General features: G+C 44.7%; 1 protein-coding gene across 1 annotated transcript in view; it reads right to left on the bottom strand.

The window, feature by feature from the left end:
• Window positions 1–21,669, bottom strand: part of LOC308146460 (tau-tubulin kinase 1-like) — a 190,782-nt gene that overhangs the window by 2,910 nt on the left and 166,203 nt on the right. The window contains exon 16 of the mRNA XM_080518287.1: window positions 2,106–3,502. Coding sequence (XP_080374413.1) covers window positions 2,106–3,502 — 1,397 coding nt within the window. The remainder of the gene's footprint in view (window positions 1–2,105; window positions 3,503–21,669) is intronic.

A 21,669-nucleotide genomic window follows, 5' to 3' on the forward strand; every position in this document is an offset into this window, starting at 1 on the left:
AGTGATGGAGATCACGCCCGTCCCCCATCAGTGATGGAGATCACGCCCGTCACCCCCCAGTGATGGAGATCACGCCCGTCCCCTCCCAGAGATGGAGATCACGCCCGTCCCCTCCCAGTGATGGAGATCACGCCCGTCCCCTCCCAGTGATGGAGATCACGCCCGTCCCCTCCCAGTGATGGAGATCACGCCCGTCCCCTCCCAGTGATGGAGATCACGCCCGTCACCTCCCAGTGATGGAGATCAGTGAAGAACTCTCACACAGTCACAAGTCGCAACCAAACTGCTACATTTTCCTGTCGGACCTCCGCATGGTCCCCAGAGTTCTAGGCCCTGTTTACACCACAACGTCTCACGTGACAACAGCTAATCCGTTAAAAAAAAGGAGTGTTTACACTGCAGCAGTGATGTAGTTAGTCTGCCGGGCCATGGGAGGGCGCTGGCTCTTGTTTTTGTAATGAACCCACACAGACGTGTGTGCAGAGAAGGATGTGCTATAAACATAAAGAAAATGGACAAGCATATGGACTGGAGACACATCAGGTGCTCTCAGGGTGAGTTTCAACTATAAAACTACTGATATGGAGGATAACACCAGACCGTGAGTCATACGAGTACGAGGTCGGCCATGATTGCTTACAAGTGGACGAGCAGAAGGAAGTGGAGGGAGGGGCATTATATGCATGTGCAGTAACAGGCTCCGCCTCCATCAGTCTCTGCAAGAGGGAACAGAGACCATAAAAGAATCTTTCCACTTTGGTGGCCGAGATGAAAACTTCATGTTTCAACACAGTGGGTCAGAACACTGGTGTTGTGTAAACGAACCCCTGAAAGTGAAGGAAGTCTTGTGGATACACTCATTTTCATTGCCGTGTAAACAGGGCCTGCACTGCATGTTCCCACATCCAGTTCAAAGTGGTGAGTCTCCAAAGCCGATGCAGCAGCGTCACGTGACCTGGGGAAGAGTCTGTCTGTTGCTACAGCAACAGCTCAGTGAAAACGTGCCACCATGTGTGAAACACCCCCTGCACACGCGGTAGCGTCAGGTGGCCTGTTTATCTGGTTGCTAAGCAACCAGCCACGCCCTACCAGGGCCGCCATCTTGGACTTATCCATTACCTGGTGGACACTTCTACGATATTGCAACACACACACACACACTCACGCACACACGCACACACACACGCACACACACACACACGCACGCACGCACGCACGCACGCACGCACGCACGCACGCACGCACGCACGCACGCACGCACGCACGCACGCACGCACGCACGCACACACACACACACACACACACACACACACACACACACACACACACACTCACACACACACACACACACACACCCTCTTTCTTTGTATACAGTGTTTACTGTTTCGTAGATTAGATCTCCGTGTTAGATGACATTTGTTACTTAGATTTATTGATTTATGGGATAATTTCTGAATTATTTATGTATTAATACATTTTTGTTGATAAACGCCTGTTATCTGATTTACACAGAAATATTAACTAATTTAAATACAATCCTTTTCAAACTAGAGTGATTGTTTAGCAATTTCCAGATTCTCTGGTAGTGCCCCTTATATTATTAATGAATAAATAACGAATTTATTCAAAATGATATTTTTTAATTAATACTTTTTTTTAATTCAAGTAATTATTCAATTACTTTAGGAGTTGTTATTGAGCAAAAGAAAGTTTACTGCCATTAATAATTAAAATTTTTTGTAAAATGACTTCCAGTAATTTATTACTTCAAATGAATGCTCATGAACAAAAACATAAATCCCAACGTCAAGCTGGAGAGTAAAACATGCCATCAAAATGTTGAGTAACTCTGATCAGTAAACACTTGAGTCAGGTGTTCAGTTCAGTTGCAAGTGTTCTTTTAGCAGCTGGCACTTTGTTGTTTTTACTCATTTTTCTCTCATTTAGTTCTTCAGACATCTGCCATTGTTTCTAGGTTTGATGCTGAAATATTGACGTCAGTGGGACTCATATCAAATATGTTAGCAAACCTGCAATCACATAAAGCTTTGACTTTTGTGATCTGACTGTTGCAGATGTAGCCTCGCTCACAGGCAGTGACTCACCTGTTGAAGGGTCCTCTGTTGCCACTGGTGTCCGGTGTGTAGAGAGAAGAGGCGGCGGCGGCGGCGGCGGCGGCGGCGGCGGCGGCAGCGGCAGCAGCCAGTCCCCTGGGAGACTTCCTGACCGGGGTGATGGGTCGGGGGATCTTGCTCCTGCTCTCCTTGGATTCTTCAGTGGTTTTGAGACGGGAGCTCCTCTTGGACTCATCCGAGGTGTGCGTGTCCTCTTCAGAACCAGCAGTGGACAGAGTTTCAGAAGCTCTGCGACGTTCCTCATCTCCAGAGGACAATGACGAAGACGTCCCTGACAGCATCCTCCTCCTCATCCAGCGGCCCTGCTGCTTCTGGACGAGCAGGCGAGCCAAGTCCAGCTGTCGAGCCCGCTGCTGCAGCCGAGCTCGGGCCGACAATGAGGAGGACTGCTCGGAGCCCGAGTCCTCCTCAGACACGAGGACTGGGATTCGACTTCGGATCTTTGGCTTGACCACAGGTTGTCGTTCAGATACATCTGTCGAGAGCTTTGCAGCTTCTTCGCCGGTTGGCGACTGAGAAGGAGCTTCTGGGACGAGTGCCTGGACAGCTGATGGAACATCTTCCGTTCTTGGACATTTGTCCACTCCAGTAGTAATCTGCTGGAGTCCAGGCTCCTCTGGACATTGTTTCTTCACCTCCTGAGCAGAAACTGCTTCCAGCACAAAGACTTCCCGCTCACTCTCTTTGGTAGAGTGGCCGTTAGAAGACATGACGTTGAGATGTGATGTCTCTGCAATGTGGATGAAGGTGCGCTCCACCTTTGTGAAGGGCGGAGAAGCGGGAGCGATGGGCGTGGACGGCCTGAGGTCCGACCTGAGAGCCGGGGACAGACGGCCAGTCTCGGAGGCTTCGGGCTGCATCGCCTCTCCGACCACCAGACGGTCGACGTGCGAGGTGAGGGCCGAGGGCGTGGCCAGCTCGGCCTCCAGAACTGGCTCGGCGCCAGAAGGAGACTTACGAGTGTCTCCAGGTGAGAAGAGGACCAGAGTCTTGGACCCATCCTCCAGGTCAGGGTCTGCATCAGCAGCCGAGGCATGCTCCCTCTGACCGCGGTGGTCTTCAGCCATGAGAGTGGAGGGGGCAGCGTCCTGGCTGTGTTCGGTGCTCTTCTGACTGGCTTCGCTGTTGGACTCGCTCTTCGTCACGTCGTCGTCTTTCGGCCCCAGAGGTTCTGGAACCAGCTCTTCCGGGGGGGCCAAGGTGCGGCGCTGTGGCAGTGTGCCGGTCAGCATGACGGTCAGGAAGTCGGCTCTCTTGGCCTGCAGCTGAGGAAGAATGTGGAAGAGCTCCTTATCCTCACTTTGAGCCTTCGTCCGATAGTCTGGAGAGGGAAGAGGCGGGCCGCTCGGGTCCATCGGTGCCAAGACCTGAAACAACCAAGACTTTTGTCACAAAGCAGTCCAACACAAACATGAACAAACCCTGGACCAGGCTCATCCTGGCACCACACACTCTGCTACTTCACGTTTCTTCCTTCAAAACAACACATTGTCAGGTCTGCTTAAACATTTCCTGTAGCTTATCTACCATAAATAAGCCTGAAGTTAAATCAAATCAGCGGTTAAAATCTGGATCATATCCCACAAAGTCACCTTTCACAAGCACTCTTCCAGGAACAGGAAACCTGTGGACAGACTCATCTACTTTCTCTTTCCAGAGAAAAGTGAGCTCTGCTCAAAACTCCACATGGCTAATGCAGCTAAAAGTAACAAATCAGATACATCAGTTAAAACTAATAAAACACCAATACTGAACAAAAAACAACAAACAAATGGATAAAACTACTAAAAAGAACAATAGAGGGCAACATTTCATGAAAAGGAAAGGAAAAGCTGTCCTCATATTCAATTTCCAAGTCAAATTCAGACTTGGTCCTTGGGAAGTTTCTGAAAAATGCTGACGCTGAATGCAAACAGTACAGTGCAAACCATGCTAAATGCTGAATGCTAACTTAAAGAGCGATGCATGGAGCCTCAAACTTCAGCAGACTTTAAAGCGAAACCGTGACGGTTTTCTGAGTTTTTGTGGATTCACAAAGTGGAGTAGCAGTCCTCCTGTGTTCGGGTATACGAGGTTCTGGTTTGATCTGCAGCTTCTTCAAGTACTTAGTGACTGTTCACTGTGTTGTTTCACAGAAACCTGACATTCAACAAACCTTTGTGTGGTTTTACATTAATCACATACAAATCAAGTTATTCACTCCTTTCATAGACATCCGGCCACGTTTACTACCTTAAAGATCTTCGACACTTCGACAACAGAACTGCTCAGCATCCAGCTCCTGTTTTTCACTTTCTCTCTGGGAAAGTCACAGTGAATGTCACCATGTCCAAACTGCACATTGGAAGAAGATGGTTTTATGGTTTCTTCCCTCCCAGTCTGGCCTGATACTGTGTGAACTGCATTTCAAAGGGGTCCCATTCTGCAACAGTCACTTTCTAAAGGTTTTCCAACAGTAATAATCTTCCCCATACCCGGAATGACTCCCAAGAAGTGAAGGAAGTGTGTCCTCTCTCTCCCTGGCTTGTTTCACTTTTTAAAAAGTGTGTTGCTCCAAGCAGCCAATCATAAATTAAACTCTATATAGCAGGGGTCCTCAATAGGCCAACTGTCTGGGCCATGAGCTGCAAATCAACATGAAATAAAGTGGAATTTGGGGGGACAAATGTGCTCGAACTTGTTTGGATCTCACCCCACACCGTAGTCTGAGCACATCTGACGTAATCACATCGACGCTGCTCTGCTCCGACATTCATGGATTTTGATTCCACGACCCGCCAAACCACACGTCATTGAGCAGTAAATCAAAATTAAACAAAGAAACCACATGACCTGCAGGGTGAAAAAGTGGAGCAGGAAAAGCACTAGTTCAACTCTGACCGGACTGAACAGTTTAGTTTAAAATTACCGGCCTCATGCTTGCTCTGCACACACACCAGAGCTGCCAACAAAATGGATCATCACTTTAACTTCCTGCATGCTGCCAGCTTTAATGCCAACTATTCTTCAAGGTCCGACAGCCACAACAGAGAAATTGAAAACATAACATGATACGAGCCCTCCGCGTCTACGATATGTTGGTATTGGTACAAGAGAGCAACAGCAGCATCATTGCTTGTTTCATGCAACCTTGACAAAGATAAGAAACCATTTGCTGATGGTGACTTCATTTTTTTTCTTCAAAAATGAACAATTAATATGGTTGAAATGTTAAGTCATTATGTTAAGCATACATATATGCACATATATGTACATATATGTGCGCATATGTGCATATATGTACATATATGTACATAAAATATAGGAAAATGGCCAATTTTATATATGTCACATATATTCAAAATCTATATTAAAACATATATGTCTATATAGGTTATTTCCATGTGGGAACAGTTATGATGCCTAAACCTATTAACAAGTCAAAAGTACAAAACTGCAAGACATCAGACTCTATATAAAGTGAAAACATAATAATACAATTGCATTTATCCAAGTATACACAACATATTATAGATACACATCATTTCATATTATAGCTATGCAAGTGTATATACACTTTGTGCATCACAAACAATTATACTTGTATTTCCCATTAGTATTATATACTATTATTACTATAAAACATACTACTATTGCTATTTAGTTTTTGTTTTAATTACGCCAATTATAATTGATTGTATTATTAATATTCCTGGTGTTTATTCTAGAGCAATATATTTTTCTATGACATTGGTCTTAAAGGTTTTTTTAAATGAGTGAATAGAACTGGAACATTTTAGAGCTTCAGCCAGATGTTCCATAGCTGAACCCCCCTGACAGAAACACATTTTCTCACATTTATTGTCTGAAAGCCTTTCAGGTCACATGGAATATGGAATATATATATATATATTGTGAAAGGCTGCACTTGAAGCTGATTTGCACATACTCCATTCACAGAAGGCTGCTGCAGCGGCACTAGCTGAGGCTCAAGCTTGGGAAACGTCCACGGTTGAAAGTGGAGACCTACAACAGCCCCAGGTAGACCAAATCCCACCAATCAATACAGCACAATGGACGCAAGAGTATGTACAACAACATTAATAATAATAATATACAATTTATTTAAAAGGGACAATGTACAGTTAAAACATAAATGTTGCCATTTGATGCACTATACCAGATTGTAGCTTTAAGCTAATTTGCATCTGTAGTCCCTTGGCAGGTCACAAAAATACAACACAGTAACAAGACAGATTAAACAGTATACAGGGATAAAACACCACAACAACGTGGCTACACACGTCTGCGTGCAACTCCCCCCACCTCCCTCATCCCACCCACGCCCACACCCACACACACAAAAAGAAGTCTACGGACCAAATTAGTGGTTGCAGGACTATTAGTGGAATTGCATTCAGGACTAAACGTCAATGTACAATCCACTGTTGTGGAACAGCCTGAACCTCCACGTGCATCAATGCCACAGCCAGATGTGCACAGCAGGGAAGCAGCAGCACGCTATTTAGAACAACATAGTCAGAAGCACACTGACAACAGCAGCCAAGAGTTCATGCCTCTGCCACGCCATCCATCAGGTCCACAACCCAGACCGTCACATGCCCTCGGCCTAAAGAGAGAATCTTATGGTGACACTCATGTTCTTAATGGTGAAAGGCCGTCTAACAATGGCCATCTCTATCATCCACGGCTCAGTACATCTCCACCCAGACCTCCTAACATACACTCTGCTGCCACCTCTGATCTAACCAAATACCTGATGAGAAGAGAAATGGTTAGCTCCGGCCTACTAAGATTTGATGACCAACCAGAAAATTACTGGGCGTGGAAAACTTCCTTCCAGAGTGCTGTCCAAGGTCTGGAGCTGACGTGTCAAGAGGAGTTAGATCTGCTCTCCAAATGGCTTGGACCTCAGTCGGCTGCGCAAGCAAAGAGAATAAGGGCTGCCTACATTCACAACCCCAGTGTCGGCCTTATTATGGTGTGGGAGAGACTTGAAGAATGTTTTGGTGCACCAGAGATTGTAGAACATGCCCTACTAAATAAGGTTGAAGACTTTCCAAAAATAACTCACAGGGAAAACCAGCGACTGAGAGAACTAGGAGATCTTCTCTTAGAACTGCAAGCGGCTAAACTTAACGGCTACCTCCCAGGTCTCTTCCACCTTGATACAGCTTTTGGTGTAAACCCAATCTTAGCCAAACTGCCATATAACCTACAAGAGAGATGGGTGTCAGTCGCCTCAAAGCTCAAAAGAGAAAGGAGAGTGTCGTACCCTCCATTTGGATTTTTTGTGGACTTCATAAATGAGGAGGCCAGGATTCGCAATGATCCAAGCTTCGCCTTCGTCACCAGTCCCAACAGCATAAATCCTAAACCAGAAAGAATGGTGAAACAGAAATATCAACCTCCTGTGTCTGTCAGAAAGACAGAGGTCATTCAAGCACCAGACTCCAGTTTCAAGGTCGTCACAGACAAAACCATCAACGACCCTGAGAAGCAGTGTCCACTACACAGTAAGCCACACCCCTTGAGAAAATGTCGGCTGTTTAGGAGTAAAACCTTACAGGAGAGGAAAGCTCTTCTAAAAGACAAGCACATTTGTTTTAGATGCTGTTCTTCCATCCATCATATGGCTAAAGACTGTGTTAAGTCCTTACAGTGTCAAGAATGCGGCAGTGAAAATCATCCCACTGCATTGCATCCAGAACCAGTGGCTTTGAAGTCGGATAACTTCGCTGCCTCAGAAGATGATGGCGGGGAGGCAGGAAGTTCACACATACCTGGCGTGACAGCAAAGTGTACAGAGGTATGCAGCAACACGACTACTCACAGATCATGCTCCAAGATTTGTCTGGTTCGAGTATACCCCTTTGGCCAGCCAGAAAAAGAAACAAAAATGTATGCGGTTCTTGATGAGCAAAGTAACCGCTCGCTAGCAAAGACAGAATTCTTTGACCTTTTTGATATGGATGGACAGTTACAACCATACACATTGAAGACGTGTTCAGGTGTCATGGAGGCAACAGGAAGGCGCGCTAATAACTTTGTCATTGAGTCAATGGATGGAACAACTCAGCTTCCTCTTCCTACCCTCATCGAATGTGATATGATACCTGACGATAGAGCAGAAATCCCGTCACCAGAGATAACTAATTATTGGCCTCACCTGGATGCAGTAAGGAGCAAAATCCCAGATATCGATCCAAATGCTGCTATCCTCCTCCTTCTTGGGAGAGACATCCTCAGTGTTCACAAAGTAAGACAGCAGTACAATGGACAGCAAAACGAACCATATGCTCAACGTCTCGACCTTGGGTGGGTCATTGTTGGGAGCGTGTGCCTCGGGATGACCCACAAGCCAGCTACCATTAGTTGCTACAGGACTAATGTGCTCCAAAATGGATGAACATCACTTTGCAGTCCATGTAAGAATGTCATCCAGGTCAAAGAAAGGTTCAACAGCCAACCTTTAAATTTGAGTTTACAGAGTTCCATGCAAAAAATGGAAAGTGAATCACACGATCTTGGCAGACGAGTTTTTGAAAAAACTCAGGATGATGACAAACTGGCTCTATCAATCGAAGATGAGCACTTCTTGAAAACACTAGAGGAACAAGCCTATCGAGACAGCTCCAACACATGGGTGGCCCCCTTACCTTTCCGAACACCACGGGTCTCTCTGCCAAATAACAAAGCCGAAGCCTTGAAGCGCCTTTTGTCCCTCCGGCGAACACTGGAGAAGAAGCCCAAGATGAAAGAACATTTCATCAAGTTCATGGAAAACATGTTTAAAGAAAAACAGGCAGAGCCAGCTCCACCACTCCGAGACAGGCAGGAGTGCTGGTATTTACCCTTATTTGGGGTCTATCACCCCCAAAAGCCAGACAAAATCAGGGTGGTGTTCGACTCTAGCGCCAAATGCGAAGGAGTTTCTCTTAACAGTGTGCTGATGAGTGGACCAGATCTCAACAACAATCTGGTCGGAGTCCTGATTCGCTTCCGCAAAGAACCTGTTGCAGTCACCGCTGATGTGGAACAGATGTTCTATTGCTTCACAGTCTCTGAAGAGCATCGAGACTACCTGAGGTTTTTTTGGTACTCAGACAATGACCTGCAAAAAGCTGTGCAAGAGTTTCGCATGACGGTACATGTGTTTGGCAACAGTCCATCGCCAGCAGTTGCTATTTACTGCCTACGACGAGCTGCCCAGGAAGCAGAAGATTCCAATACTGATGCAACAAACTTTATCATGCGTAACTTCTATGTGGATGATGGGCTGGCATCGTTCCCAACTGAAGCAGAGGCCATCAGTGTTTTGCAAAAATCTCAGGAAATGCTTGCTGAGTCCAACATCAACCTTCATAAAATAGCCTCCAACAGCAACATTGTCGTGCAGGCATTTGATCCAGCAGATCGAGCCAAGGAGCTGAAAGACCTGGACCTAGGAGTAGAACCTCTCCCCCTGCAAAGAAGTCTAGGCCTTAGCTGGAACCTTGAATCAGACTGCAGACTGTCAACGGTAAACAGCTTGTTCGACCCTTTGGGATTTGTTTCACCTGTCACAATTGGAGGAAGAAACATAATGAGGGAGCTGTCACTTGAATACTATGACTGGGATACTCCTCTCCCAGCCTTAAAACAAGAACAATGGAAGCTCTGGCGAGATTCAATGAAAGAACTTGCCCAGCTCCAGATTCCCAGGTGCTATGTTCCTGTTTCTCTGGCCAAGCAGACACAGTACAGAGAGCTCTGTGTGTTTTCAGATGCTTCAAACATCGCCATTGCTGCTGTGGCCTATCTGAAAACAGTCAGCACCACAGGAGACTGTCACGTTGGATTTGTTATGGGAAAATCCAAGCTGGCTCCACATCCCGCTCATACCATTCCGCGTTTGGAGCTGTGTGCGGCTGTCCTGGCTGTTGAGTTGGCAGACTTCCTGAAGGACGAACTGGATATTGATATACATGCAGTGAGGTTCTACACGGACAGCAAAATCGTGTTGGGCTACATTCACAACACTTCACGTCGATTCTATGTCTATGTATCCAATAGAGTCATACGGATTAGGAAGTCTTCACAGCCAGTTCAGTGGTCCTTTGTGAACACGGAGGAAAATCCTGCAGATCATGGCACACGACCTATGGCTGCTACAGCTCTTAAAAACACCAATTGGTTCTCTGGGCCATTGTTTCTGTCAAACCCTCAACCAGAAGCAATCACTCAGGCAAACAGCTTTGAGTTGATTCACCCAGATACAGATCAAGAGATTCGACCTGAGGTGACAACCTGTGCCACAAAGGTAACAGAAAGTTTTCTTGAACCTCACAGATTTGAGAGGTTCTCCACTTGGAAGTCAGTAACAAGAGCAGTTTCCAGGCTGATTCTGAAAGTGAAAACTGCATCAAAAACCCCCGTCATCCGTGATGCTGAAGAAAGTGCACAAGCACAAGCCACAACAGTAATCCTCAAAGCTGTCCAGCAAAGTTTCTTCTCAAAGGAAATGCATTGCCTTTCAAAGGGACACCCAATCCCTAAACAAAGTCCATTAAGGAAACTAGCCCCATTCTTGGACAAAAGTGAGCTGTTGAGAATCGGTGGTCGCACATCCTCAGCAGACTTGCCCTTTGATGACAGACACCCCCTAATCATTCCCAAATGCCACGTTGCTATCTTGTTGATAAGATACTACCATGAGCACGTAGCACATCAAGGGAGGCACTTCTCGGAGGGTGCTGTTAGATCAGCTGGACTGTGGCTCATTGGAGGAAAGAGACTTGTGTCAAATGTGATACATGAGTGCATTGTCTGCAGGAAATGAAGAGGAAAACTGGAAGAACAAAAAATGTCTGACTTGCCACTAGACAGACTTTCTCCCGATCCACCGTTCTCACATGTCGGCTTAGACGTTTTTGGCCCATGGACGGTGATCTCAAGAAGAACAAGAGGAGGCCATGCTGAAAGCAAACGCTGGGCCATCATGTTCACGTGTATGAGCATCAGAGCAGTGCATATTGAGGTGATAGAGTCAATGACCACAACGAGCTTCATCAATGCACTCAGACGTTTTGCAGCAATCAGAGGACCTGTGAAAACACTTTGTTCAGATCGAGGTACAAACTTCGTCGGGGCCTGCAAAGAACTCGGTTTCAGTTCAGATGACCCTGATCTGAAAATCAATCTCCAAAACAATGACTGCACATGGATATTCAATCCCCCCCACTCATCCCATATGGGTGGAGTGTGGGAGAGGATGATTGGTGTTGCACGACGTATCCTGGATGCTCTTCTCCTAAAGAACAACACATCTCTCCTCACACACGAGGGCCTTATCACTCTGATGGCAGAGGTCACTGCTATTATGAACTCAAGACCCTTGGTGCCTATTTCTTCTGATCCAGAAGAACCAACTGTTCTCACCCCATCCATGTTGCTGACTCAGAAGATGGAGCCGCTGTCTGCACCAGAAGGAGAATTTGACCCCAATGACCTTTCCAGCAAGCACTGGAGGAAAGTTCAGGGCCTTGCTGATGCTTTCTGGAGAAAATGGAGATTGGAGTACTTAACTACTCTTCAACCCAGGAGGAAGTGGCAAGACGCGAGACGCAATCTCCAGGAGGGAGACGTCGTCCTGCTTAACCCTCTGGAGCCTGAAGCATTTTGTGCCGTTTTTCACTACAATTGATTTTTCCTTTATATCTCAGATATAAAATTCTTAAACCTTGCCTTTTTTGGTGTCATTTTGTTCAGGACAACCTCATAAATGCATTTCTGAAGTATTTTCATCACTTTGGCATACTGTATTAAAACAGTGGATCTAAAAACACCATAAAATTACAAATTCGGGTGGTAAAAACATAGATGTATTGACTATAAAATTCACAGACATGGTTAACGAATCATTTTGTTTACTTGTAAAGTAAATCTAAACTATAATTAACTAAAATGTATCAAAACAGGACTGAAAAAACAATTATATACAGATATTTACAGTGAAATAGAAGCACTGCCTCAGGCGTTTTTGTAAAACTATTTACAAAAGGTCACACATATAATGTCAGGTGAAGACAAATGATTTGTGCCACTCAAAAAAACAGATTGTGTCCAACACAACACAGAGGGGCACATCACACATGGCATTTCCATGGAGTGTTTTTCCTTTTCTTGTGTTCCTGCAGGCAATGTTTACATTTTAGCCTTTGGCTGTTGTGGTGGAGCTGGAATGATGGAGACAGGGTGGGGGACACGTCTCCTGGTCTGGGGGACACCTGTCTCCTCTCTAACAAAAATAAGATGAGGTCTTCAATATTGTCATCAAAATCACTCTCAAACTCAATGTCAGACTCGATGCTCTGCTCCTTCAAAAAAAAAAAAAAAAGTCGGAGCGCCTGATCGACGTTCATAAGGCGCGTCATTGTTTTGATAGAAAAAAAAAAGAGTTCACTTGAAACTAAAAAACACTCTAATCTCACTCACTACACACTCACTACACACTCACTACACACTCACTACACACTCACTACACACTCACTACACACTCACTACATGGTCAAATCATGATAATAGTCGCTTTTTCTCTGATATAAATCTCAACTCACTCATCGCTGTCTCCGTCTCTCTGTTTACTTTTTCACGGGTGAACTAAACAAAATGACACCTCCCACTATGGAAACTTTTGATTGGACATGGGCTCTTCTTCTCAACCAATGAGTGAAAGGTATACTGGCACATTACAAGTGTTGTTTTTTTTTGCTGCTCAGTTACTTTCACTTTCACTCCTGACCGCTCTTCTGCACCTGACGCACTAAAATGTCGCGGAAAAACACGGACACAGTTTTCCTCATATCTCTTTTATTTGGGCTATCAACATCATTTAAAAACGAGCTTGTAGTTTTATATCTGCACTTTCGACACGGATTGAAACACTGGACCAGATGACGCTGTGCTGTGACACTACTGCCTTTTCAAACGGTCATGTGATTTTGACGCTGCAGAGCGTCAATCGGCCCCAGAGGGTTAAGGACTCACAGGCCAAAAGAACAGACTGGTCTACTGGACTTGTACTGAAGACAGTGCCTAGCCGAGATGGTCGGGTGCGAAAAGTTGAACTCAAAGTAGTTCGTCAGGGTACATCAAAGGTTTATTTGAGACCTATTTCTGAAGTTGTTTTTCTCTTGCATAGTTAATGTCCTTAGTGGTGTAAAGTGTTATACCATGCGGGGAGTGTGCTGCCTCTGTTCTTGCAGCCATGTTCCACCAGGGGGCGCATTGTGATTAGGCCATGGTGGTAATGTTTGCATGTGAGTTTGAGCCTGTGGGCATCCTTATTTCCTGTTTTGTGCTCGAAGCAGCTGTCGCAGAATCTTCTGAATCTACATCATTGTTCCTCTTGTCTGAGTGATAAAGACAATATGTCTGTAAGTATTGAAGGGTCACTACTTGTGTTAGTTTCAGTAAGTAAAATGTAGTTCAGTTTAGTTTGAATAAGCTGTTGTAATTGCGATGCTAACGGGCAACATGTCAATGGGTTTTCCCATTCAAATTAGCATTAAGCTAGCGGACTTTTTCTATACATATATTTTATGTATGTTGTTATTTACTGTGCTTTCTCTGTTCTTAGTTTTATAGTTTTTTCATATGAGGATAATAAATCGTGGTGTGAACCCACAAAGCGTCATCTTTTTATGAAGACTGTTATCTACCTGCCAACCAGGCCCGAGACGGAAGGGAGGGCAGAATATATATATATATATATATATATATATATATATATATATATGGGGGAGACCCCCCAAAGGTGGTGGAGAATGACCGATGAAGATCCTGTGGGACTTCCAGATCCAGACAGACAGGATGGTAACGGAGAACCAAGCAGACATTGTGGTGGTTGATAAAGGGCAGAGGAAAGCCGTGGTGGTGGATGTAGCAATACCAAGTGATGGAACATCAGAAAGAAGGAGTACCAGGGGCTCAGAGAGGAGCTGGAGAAGCTTGGAAGGTGAAGGTGACAGTAGTGCCCTCGGGGCAGTAACCCCCAAACTGGAGGAGTGGCTACAGCAGATCCCTGGAACAACCTCTGGTAGAGAACCAGGACCCTCAAGCTCCCAGGCCTCTGGTAGAGGACCAGGACCCTCAAGCTCCCAGGCCTCTGGTAGAGGACCAGGACCCTCAAGCTCCCAGGCCTCTGGTAGAGGACCAGGACCCTCAAGCTCCCAGGCCTCTGGTAGAGGACCAGGACCCTCAAGCTCCCAGGCCTCTGGTAGAGGACCAGGACCCTCAAGCTCCTAGGCCTCTGGTAGAGGACCAGGACCCTCAAGCTCCCAGGCCCCTGGTAGAGGACCAGGACCCTCAAGCTCCCAGGTAGAGGACCTGAGCTTGGAATAGAAAAAAACAGGTGACCGCCCGCGGAGGGCGAGAGGGGAATTATATATATATATATATATATATATATATATGACAACTAAATGTCCAATTTGGTGGTCATCAATAGTGATTCCCAAAATGTTTGTTGAATACACTCTTTCTATTTCTATTTCCCCAATTTTTATGTGACGTGGTCTGTTTCTTTTCCTATTTTCCAAAATGATATATTTAGTTTTATTTACATGTATTGATAGTTTGTTGGCATCAAACCATTGTTTGAGAATTGAAAGTTCACTTTCTACGGTTTCTCGGAGCTGATCAAGGTCTTGCTCAGAACAGTACAGACTTGTGTCATAATGAGAATAGTAATAATGGCAACATCAGCAAAAACATCTGCAATTACAACAACTGTTACTGACAAAGTGCAAAATCTCCGCGGCTGCTCCGGTCCTTGCTTTGGCATGCTGCTCTGATTTTGGCCCTCGGGGGGAATCATTGAGAAGCCCTGCTATATAGTGTCATCGGGGGTTCAGCCAATCACAATCAAGGTAGGCTCCTCTCTTTGGCTCCTCCTACAATTATTAGGCAGCTCTGCTCTGGCACATGGCACCACAAGAGGAAGTACTTCCTCCTCTTCCCAAGATGGGCATATGTGGGCGGAGCCAGTCCGGCTCACACAGACACAGCAGATTGTGAAGCAGAATTTCTGCTTCACAATCCAATAATCCAAAAAATGTTTCAAAGCGTGGACTGACAAATGATGCGTCAGTAAGTTATTTGATCAAAACAGTCACATTTGAAGGAAGATGCTTTGAAGCTGAATACGTTTAGTGAGGTGAAATGTTTTACAACTGGTCTGTTGTTCTGATGTGGTTCACTGTTCAGTAAATGTGTACTTTATATTAATCCAGATGTTGCTATAATGAGAATGAATTCTTTGTAAGTTGTGGTGGATTCCTGCATGTTTGTGTTGAACACTGCTCACAGCTGCGCTCACAGGAAGACATTTGGACTGGAACTACCTTGTGACGTCTCCAAGGTCTTTGGCCAGAAGATCAGCTCATCATGAACATTCCTATCAACGTTGCTCACACAGAAGATTCACTCTCACTTGCCTGTGAACCAGTTTGAACCAGCTTGATTGTATCTCTGCTGCTTCATGAAAATGGAACGCCTACTTCAAGTGTTTCAATCAAACTGGGCAGTGGAGAGAAAGAACTTTGCAGATCAATGAACGAGCTGTGAGGTGAACTCATTTCTCTGTTATTTGTTTTGACTGTCATTGCTCTCGATACTGGGGTTTGACTCTTTTCTCTCATTCTTTCAGGTTATTTACATTGTTTTCAATACAAGAAAGGTGGAAGGAATTAAACAGCGATCTGATGAAGGCGCATTAGCATCAAGCTCATGGTACATCACGCTGAAGGTGAATTTATGAAAAGATGCAAATGAAGACATGTGAAGACTGGAGGGGGGATCTTTAAATCCACAAGGGAAAAATGAAAATATTTAGGACCCAATTTTAGTTGTTGATGTACTTTTCTAATATGTTGTCAAAACCTTTCTGAGGGAAATTCTCCATTGGCAGTACGATGACTTCCACAACATTTCACATGATTCTCGTGGCCTGAAGACTCTTTCTATGAGAAAGTCTATTTATTTCAAGCTGAATTGGTCAAATGTCGATATGTTTGCTCAAGGGTCCGCCACGCCATCTTTGATATATCCCAAAATCCCTTGCAGCAGGTTTCCCAAGGTGGCGTCAGTTCGCAAAACCAAATTACATTTTGATGGCTAATAAATTGCAGGTTGTTTTTAAACATAGAGACTTTGGTGTGATGGATTTAGGAAAGTGTGGGTTGGAAAGGAGTGGTGATGGTCTGGTTTTGGTGTGTTGCTTTATTCTCTGTGCATAAGTGACACCTTCTATGGGTTTTGAAGGTTCTTTTTTTTCTGGTGAACCAACTTTAAATACTAATGGTGAAACGGCTCACAACAAGTGCTATATTTGAAAATATCTTTAATTGAATGTCACCACACTGAAGCTAAACGCTAGCAATGTTTCCACTAATCATCACTTTGAACTGTAAACGAAGGCTTTTTTCCTGCTGTCAGCTTTATATTCGAGAAACGCATTTCTTCACATGCTTTATGTTTTATTTTAAAAGATTAATGTCCACATTGCGGATAATGAACGTTTGGTTTTCATGACTCAGTGAAAAAGAGAGCTGTAGTTTCATACTTGCCCAAAAACCATTTTATTGTCGTTTTGGTTTAACATAAGCTTTTTCAAGATTGTCTAGATTACATACATTGATATAAAAGGCACAAAAATGCATTGTAGAGTTTATCCTTAGACAGCACACACACTCTGATGTCAGCTGATTTTCAAGTGTTGTCCTTCATCAACATTTCACATACAGGCTGTACATACAAACTAAACGTCATGCTTTTGGAGGTTAACTGTCACCCTATTATTTACTACTGTTTGCATATATGTACAGTTATCATCTGAATTTACAAAAACTTTAAATACATGCTTCACCTGTGAATTATACAAGCAGTGCTTTACAATGGTAAAGTGATATAAAACAAAGCTAATATGTATTGTACAGGTACAAGTGTGAGCTGGTCAGTCTTCTTCACCACTCGCTTTATTGCAAACACTGAGGAGCACATGTGAAGTCCTCTGCGCTCACCGCAGCACAAACACTCCAAACACAAGGCTCCCCACATAGTTTCATCAAAAAGAAGAAGAACAACACTTTTCCGTCAGTCCCACCCCTCATTTACAATGTTTTCATGTACAAGTGCAGAACAGGAAGTAAAGGAAATTCAAGCTTATTTCCTCCTGGCCAGTGAGGAGACACGTACATTAAGCCAAACTCTACAAAGCTAACCCAGTGATCCAGAAGTTCATCCTCATCCACAAACTTTTCTTAGCAGCAAGTGTGAGTGAAGCTACAGGACAAACATTTAAAGAAGAACAGCATCTGTGATAACTGGAAGTCAAGTTTGTGATCAACACAGACTCAACACATTTAGGATCAATTCTAGATCTTCCAATCTCTGCCAGTACTCGGGCTGCACGACATATGGCATTTCATGGTCATTGTGATATCAACATGTGCAATAAACATATCAAAACACGGACTGAACTGAGATAAATGAAAGGTTTCATACACTGTACATTCATGCTCTGCATGAGCACAGATCTGACCAATCACATGAAGCCTCACTGCTCTAGAGTCCCGCCCACCAGGCAGGCCAGTGTGTGAGGTCACAGTGTGTGCAGAGGGTTCAATCAGTCCTGATGGAAGAAGGTCTGTTCACTAACTGGTGGAGAAGCTCAGTCACGTGACTCCGAACTCTGCACTTTACTCCTCCATGGTCATTCATTGTTCCTCACACATGAGCTGACTGAAGCCATAGTGCTCATGAGCACAACTGCTTCTCTGTAAACAAGGAGCTGCAATGGAATTCTGAGGGAAAACAAGGCCATCGTCCACACGATGGTTTGGTTTGATCACAACTCAACAACACGCTGACCTCACATGGTGCAGCCATGGTAAACAATATCCAGCAGTGGTTGTTACAATAAAACAGCTGAAGATCTGCTCGCCTCTGGTCTTTCTATTCAAACTGCATGTTGCAGTGTGGAGGAGAAGAGCCGTCAGTGAGGGTGGACTGGTGCCACCTCCTCTGATCTCATGGGTCTGCAGCAGAAACAACCGGTCCAGCTCAGCTGGCCACATCCAGACCACACGCTTCAGGTTCTGAGGGACTTTTGTTTCATTCCCTCAGTTCATTTGACAATGTTCAGTTTGACCATCAATCAAATCAGATTGGAAACGTTGGAAAACGAATGTGGAACAGTCAAATATTGTATGTATTTAACACTGATTTAAATGATAGATCTTCTGTCGAAATGTTAGAATGCTAGATCCCCAAAACAAACTCAGATGTTGGGCTTTTCTCCAGCCTGCGGATGGAAATACTGAAATCTGTCAATTTCCTGATAGGCTGACAGGAATCTTGTCATTTCACATTTCTTGAAACCGTTATTCAGAATGAATCCTGATATGATTCAACCTGTTTAATCAGCACCGTAATGACGCAGTACACTTTCCACATGTTGTGGACTCACTTATTTTCAATCTGGGGGCAGAAATGTTTTATGAATTTGGGCGTTTGAGGCTCAAATAAAGCAATTGAGTATTGAGAGAAAAATCTTGAAAATAGTCTTAAAGGAGCAAAAACATTGGAACATTTCAGATGGAAGTCACTTCAGCTTCAAGTCTATTTCTGAGTTTCAGCCGTTGTTCATTTCCTGTGTCCATTGTTCATTTAGCCATGAAAAAAGATCCATAACGAAGCCAGAACTGTTCCAGCTGTGCTAGAAAATAATACGTTCACTGCAGAATGAAATGAATAGAGAAATAACGTTGGCTTGAACTCATCAGTGAAAGATGGCAGTTATTTACAGGAAATCACTTCTTCCAGTCACAGGCGTTGGACACTACAGAAGACTTCAAACAGCCCTTTAAATGAAGCACGCTTTGGCTTTTATTGCACAAAAAGGCTGTTTAGCCCTGATCAAATTAAAAAGCAGCATTGCCCAGAACTCCTGTTCTTCTCGAATATTAAATGATTGTTTGACTAACATGGTGGAAATATATTTACTTCAAAGTCATTCATCTGAATGCAACAAACCATAAAGACCATTCTGTGTGACTAAAGCCTTATTTAAACAGTAATATACATTAAATTCCATTGTAGCAGTGTGAAGGGAAGACATTTGATCGGAGGTGTAGACATTCTGACACCCAGTAAAACTTTGAATTGATATTTTCTCTTAAAAAAATACAATCCTCAGGGTTTTAAACACAACGTGGCATGTCTGCAGTTAGAGTTGATTTACCTAAAATATTGGGGTTCAGTTAAACTAAGGCTCATGTGTTGTCATGGTTACAATAATGAATATGCCTTATGGACACACAAAAAGAGCAAATATCTCATCCTGATGAGAAATATGAATCCATATGGTTCAACTCAAACATAAAAGCAACTTATTGGTTCCAACATGTGATAAGTTTACTTATTGTGTCCTCTTTAATCTGGAGAAACTCTGGATATATCCACACATTAGAAGTTGCCTTCACAGAACATAAAGAATGAGTTATGTATGAATCTGGAGATTATAGACAAAAATCTCCAATTATGCTCAATAAAATATGTATAATAAAGACAGTTTCTGTTGGACATGAATGTAAATGTCAACATAATATTATGGAGCACAACTGTCCACTGTTTTTTGTTTACTTTATTGATTCAATGTTACTGTTTTCTCGTGAACGCTGCTTTGACTGGAATTCTAATCCAAATTCTCACCTCCAAACAGGAAGAGCTCACTGTCAGGTTGGTTTTGTCTTTTCATCCACTATGATGTCTTTCTGTCTCTCAAGGCTTCATATCTGTAAGGCCTGACAACACACCCTCACACAATCTCACACTAACCCTGATAGACCAGCACAGGTCCTGATCGACCAGCACAGGTCCTGATAGACCACCACAGGTCCTGATAGACCAGCACAGGTCCTGATAGACCAGCACAGGTCCTGATCGACCAGCACAGGTCCTGATAGACCACCACAGGTCCTGATAGACCAGCACAGGTCCTGATAGACCAGCACAGGTCCTGATAGACCAGCACAGGTCCTGATAGACCACCACAGGTCCTGAAAGACCACCACAGGTCCTGATAGACCAGCACAGGTCCTGATCGACCAGCACAGGTCCTGATAGACCACCACAGGTCCTGAAAGACCACCACAGGTCCTGATAGACCAGCACAGGTCCTGAAAGACCACCACAGGTCCTGATCGACCACCACAAGTCCTGATAGACCAGCACAGGTCCTGATCGACCACCACAAGTCCTGATAGACCACCACAGGTCCTGATAGACCACCACAGGTCCTGAAAGACCACCACAGGTCCTGATAGACCAGCACAGGTCCTGAAAGACCACCACAGGTCCTGATCGACCACCACAAGTCCTGATAGACCAGCACAGGTCCTGATCGACCACCACAAGTCCTGATAGACCACCACAGGTCCTGATAGACCACCACAGGTCCTGATAGACCACCACAGGTCCTGAAAGACCACCACAGGTCCTGATAGACCAGCACAGGTCCTGATCGACCACCACAGGTCCTGATCGACCACCACAAGTCCTGATAGACCAGCACAGGTCCTGATAGACCACCACAGGTCCTGATAGACCAGCACAGGTCCTGATAGACCACCACAGGTCCTGAAAGACCAGCACAGGTCCTGATCGACCAGCACAGGTCCTGACAGACCACCACAGGTCCTGATAGACCACCACAGGTCCTGATCGACCACCACAGGTCCTGATAGACCAGCACAGGTCATGATAGACCAGCACAGGTCCTGATAGACCACCACAGGTCCTGATAGACCAGCACAGGTCCTGATAGACCACCACAGGTCCTGATAGACCAGCACAGGTCCTGATAGATCATCACAGGTCCTGATAGACCAGCACAGGTCCTGATAGATCACTACAGGTCCTGATAGACCAGCACAGGTCCTGATAGACCAGCACAGGTCCTGATTGACCACCACAGGTCCTGATAGACCAACACAGGTCCTGATAGATCACCACAGGTCCTGATAGACCAGCACAGGTCCTGATAGACCAGCACAGGTCCTGATAGACCAGCACAGGTCCTGATAGATCATCACAGGTCCTGATAGACCAGCACAGGTCCTGATAGATCACTACAGGTCCTGATAGACCAGCACAGGTCCTGATAGACCAGCACAGGTCCTGATTGACCAGCACAGGTCCTGATAGACCAGCACAGGTCCTGATAGATCACCACAGGTCCTGATAGACCAGCACAGGTCCTGATAGACCAGCACAGGTCCTGATAGACCAGCACAGGTCCTGATAGACCAGCACAGGTCCTCAGTCAAAGTAGAAGAAGTGAAAGTGGCGCTGGTCTCAGGAGTGAGTATGAAATGTGGACGAGATGGAAGCAGACATGAGAAAGCGGTTTTCCAGAAGGTCATGACCTGCAGGACCTTTGTAGACATGAAGAGGTTAAAGAGAATAAAGAGATTAAAGAGAATAAAGAGAT

This window comes from Blennius ocellaris, assembly GCF_963422515.1.
Source record: "Blennius ocellaris genome assembly, chromosome: 3".
NCBI classification, from domain to species: Eukaryota; Metazoa; Chordata; class Actinopteri; order Blenniiformes; family Blenniidae; genus Blennius; species Blennius ocellaris.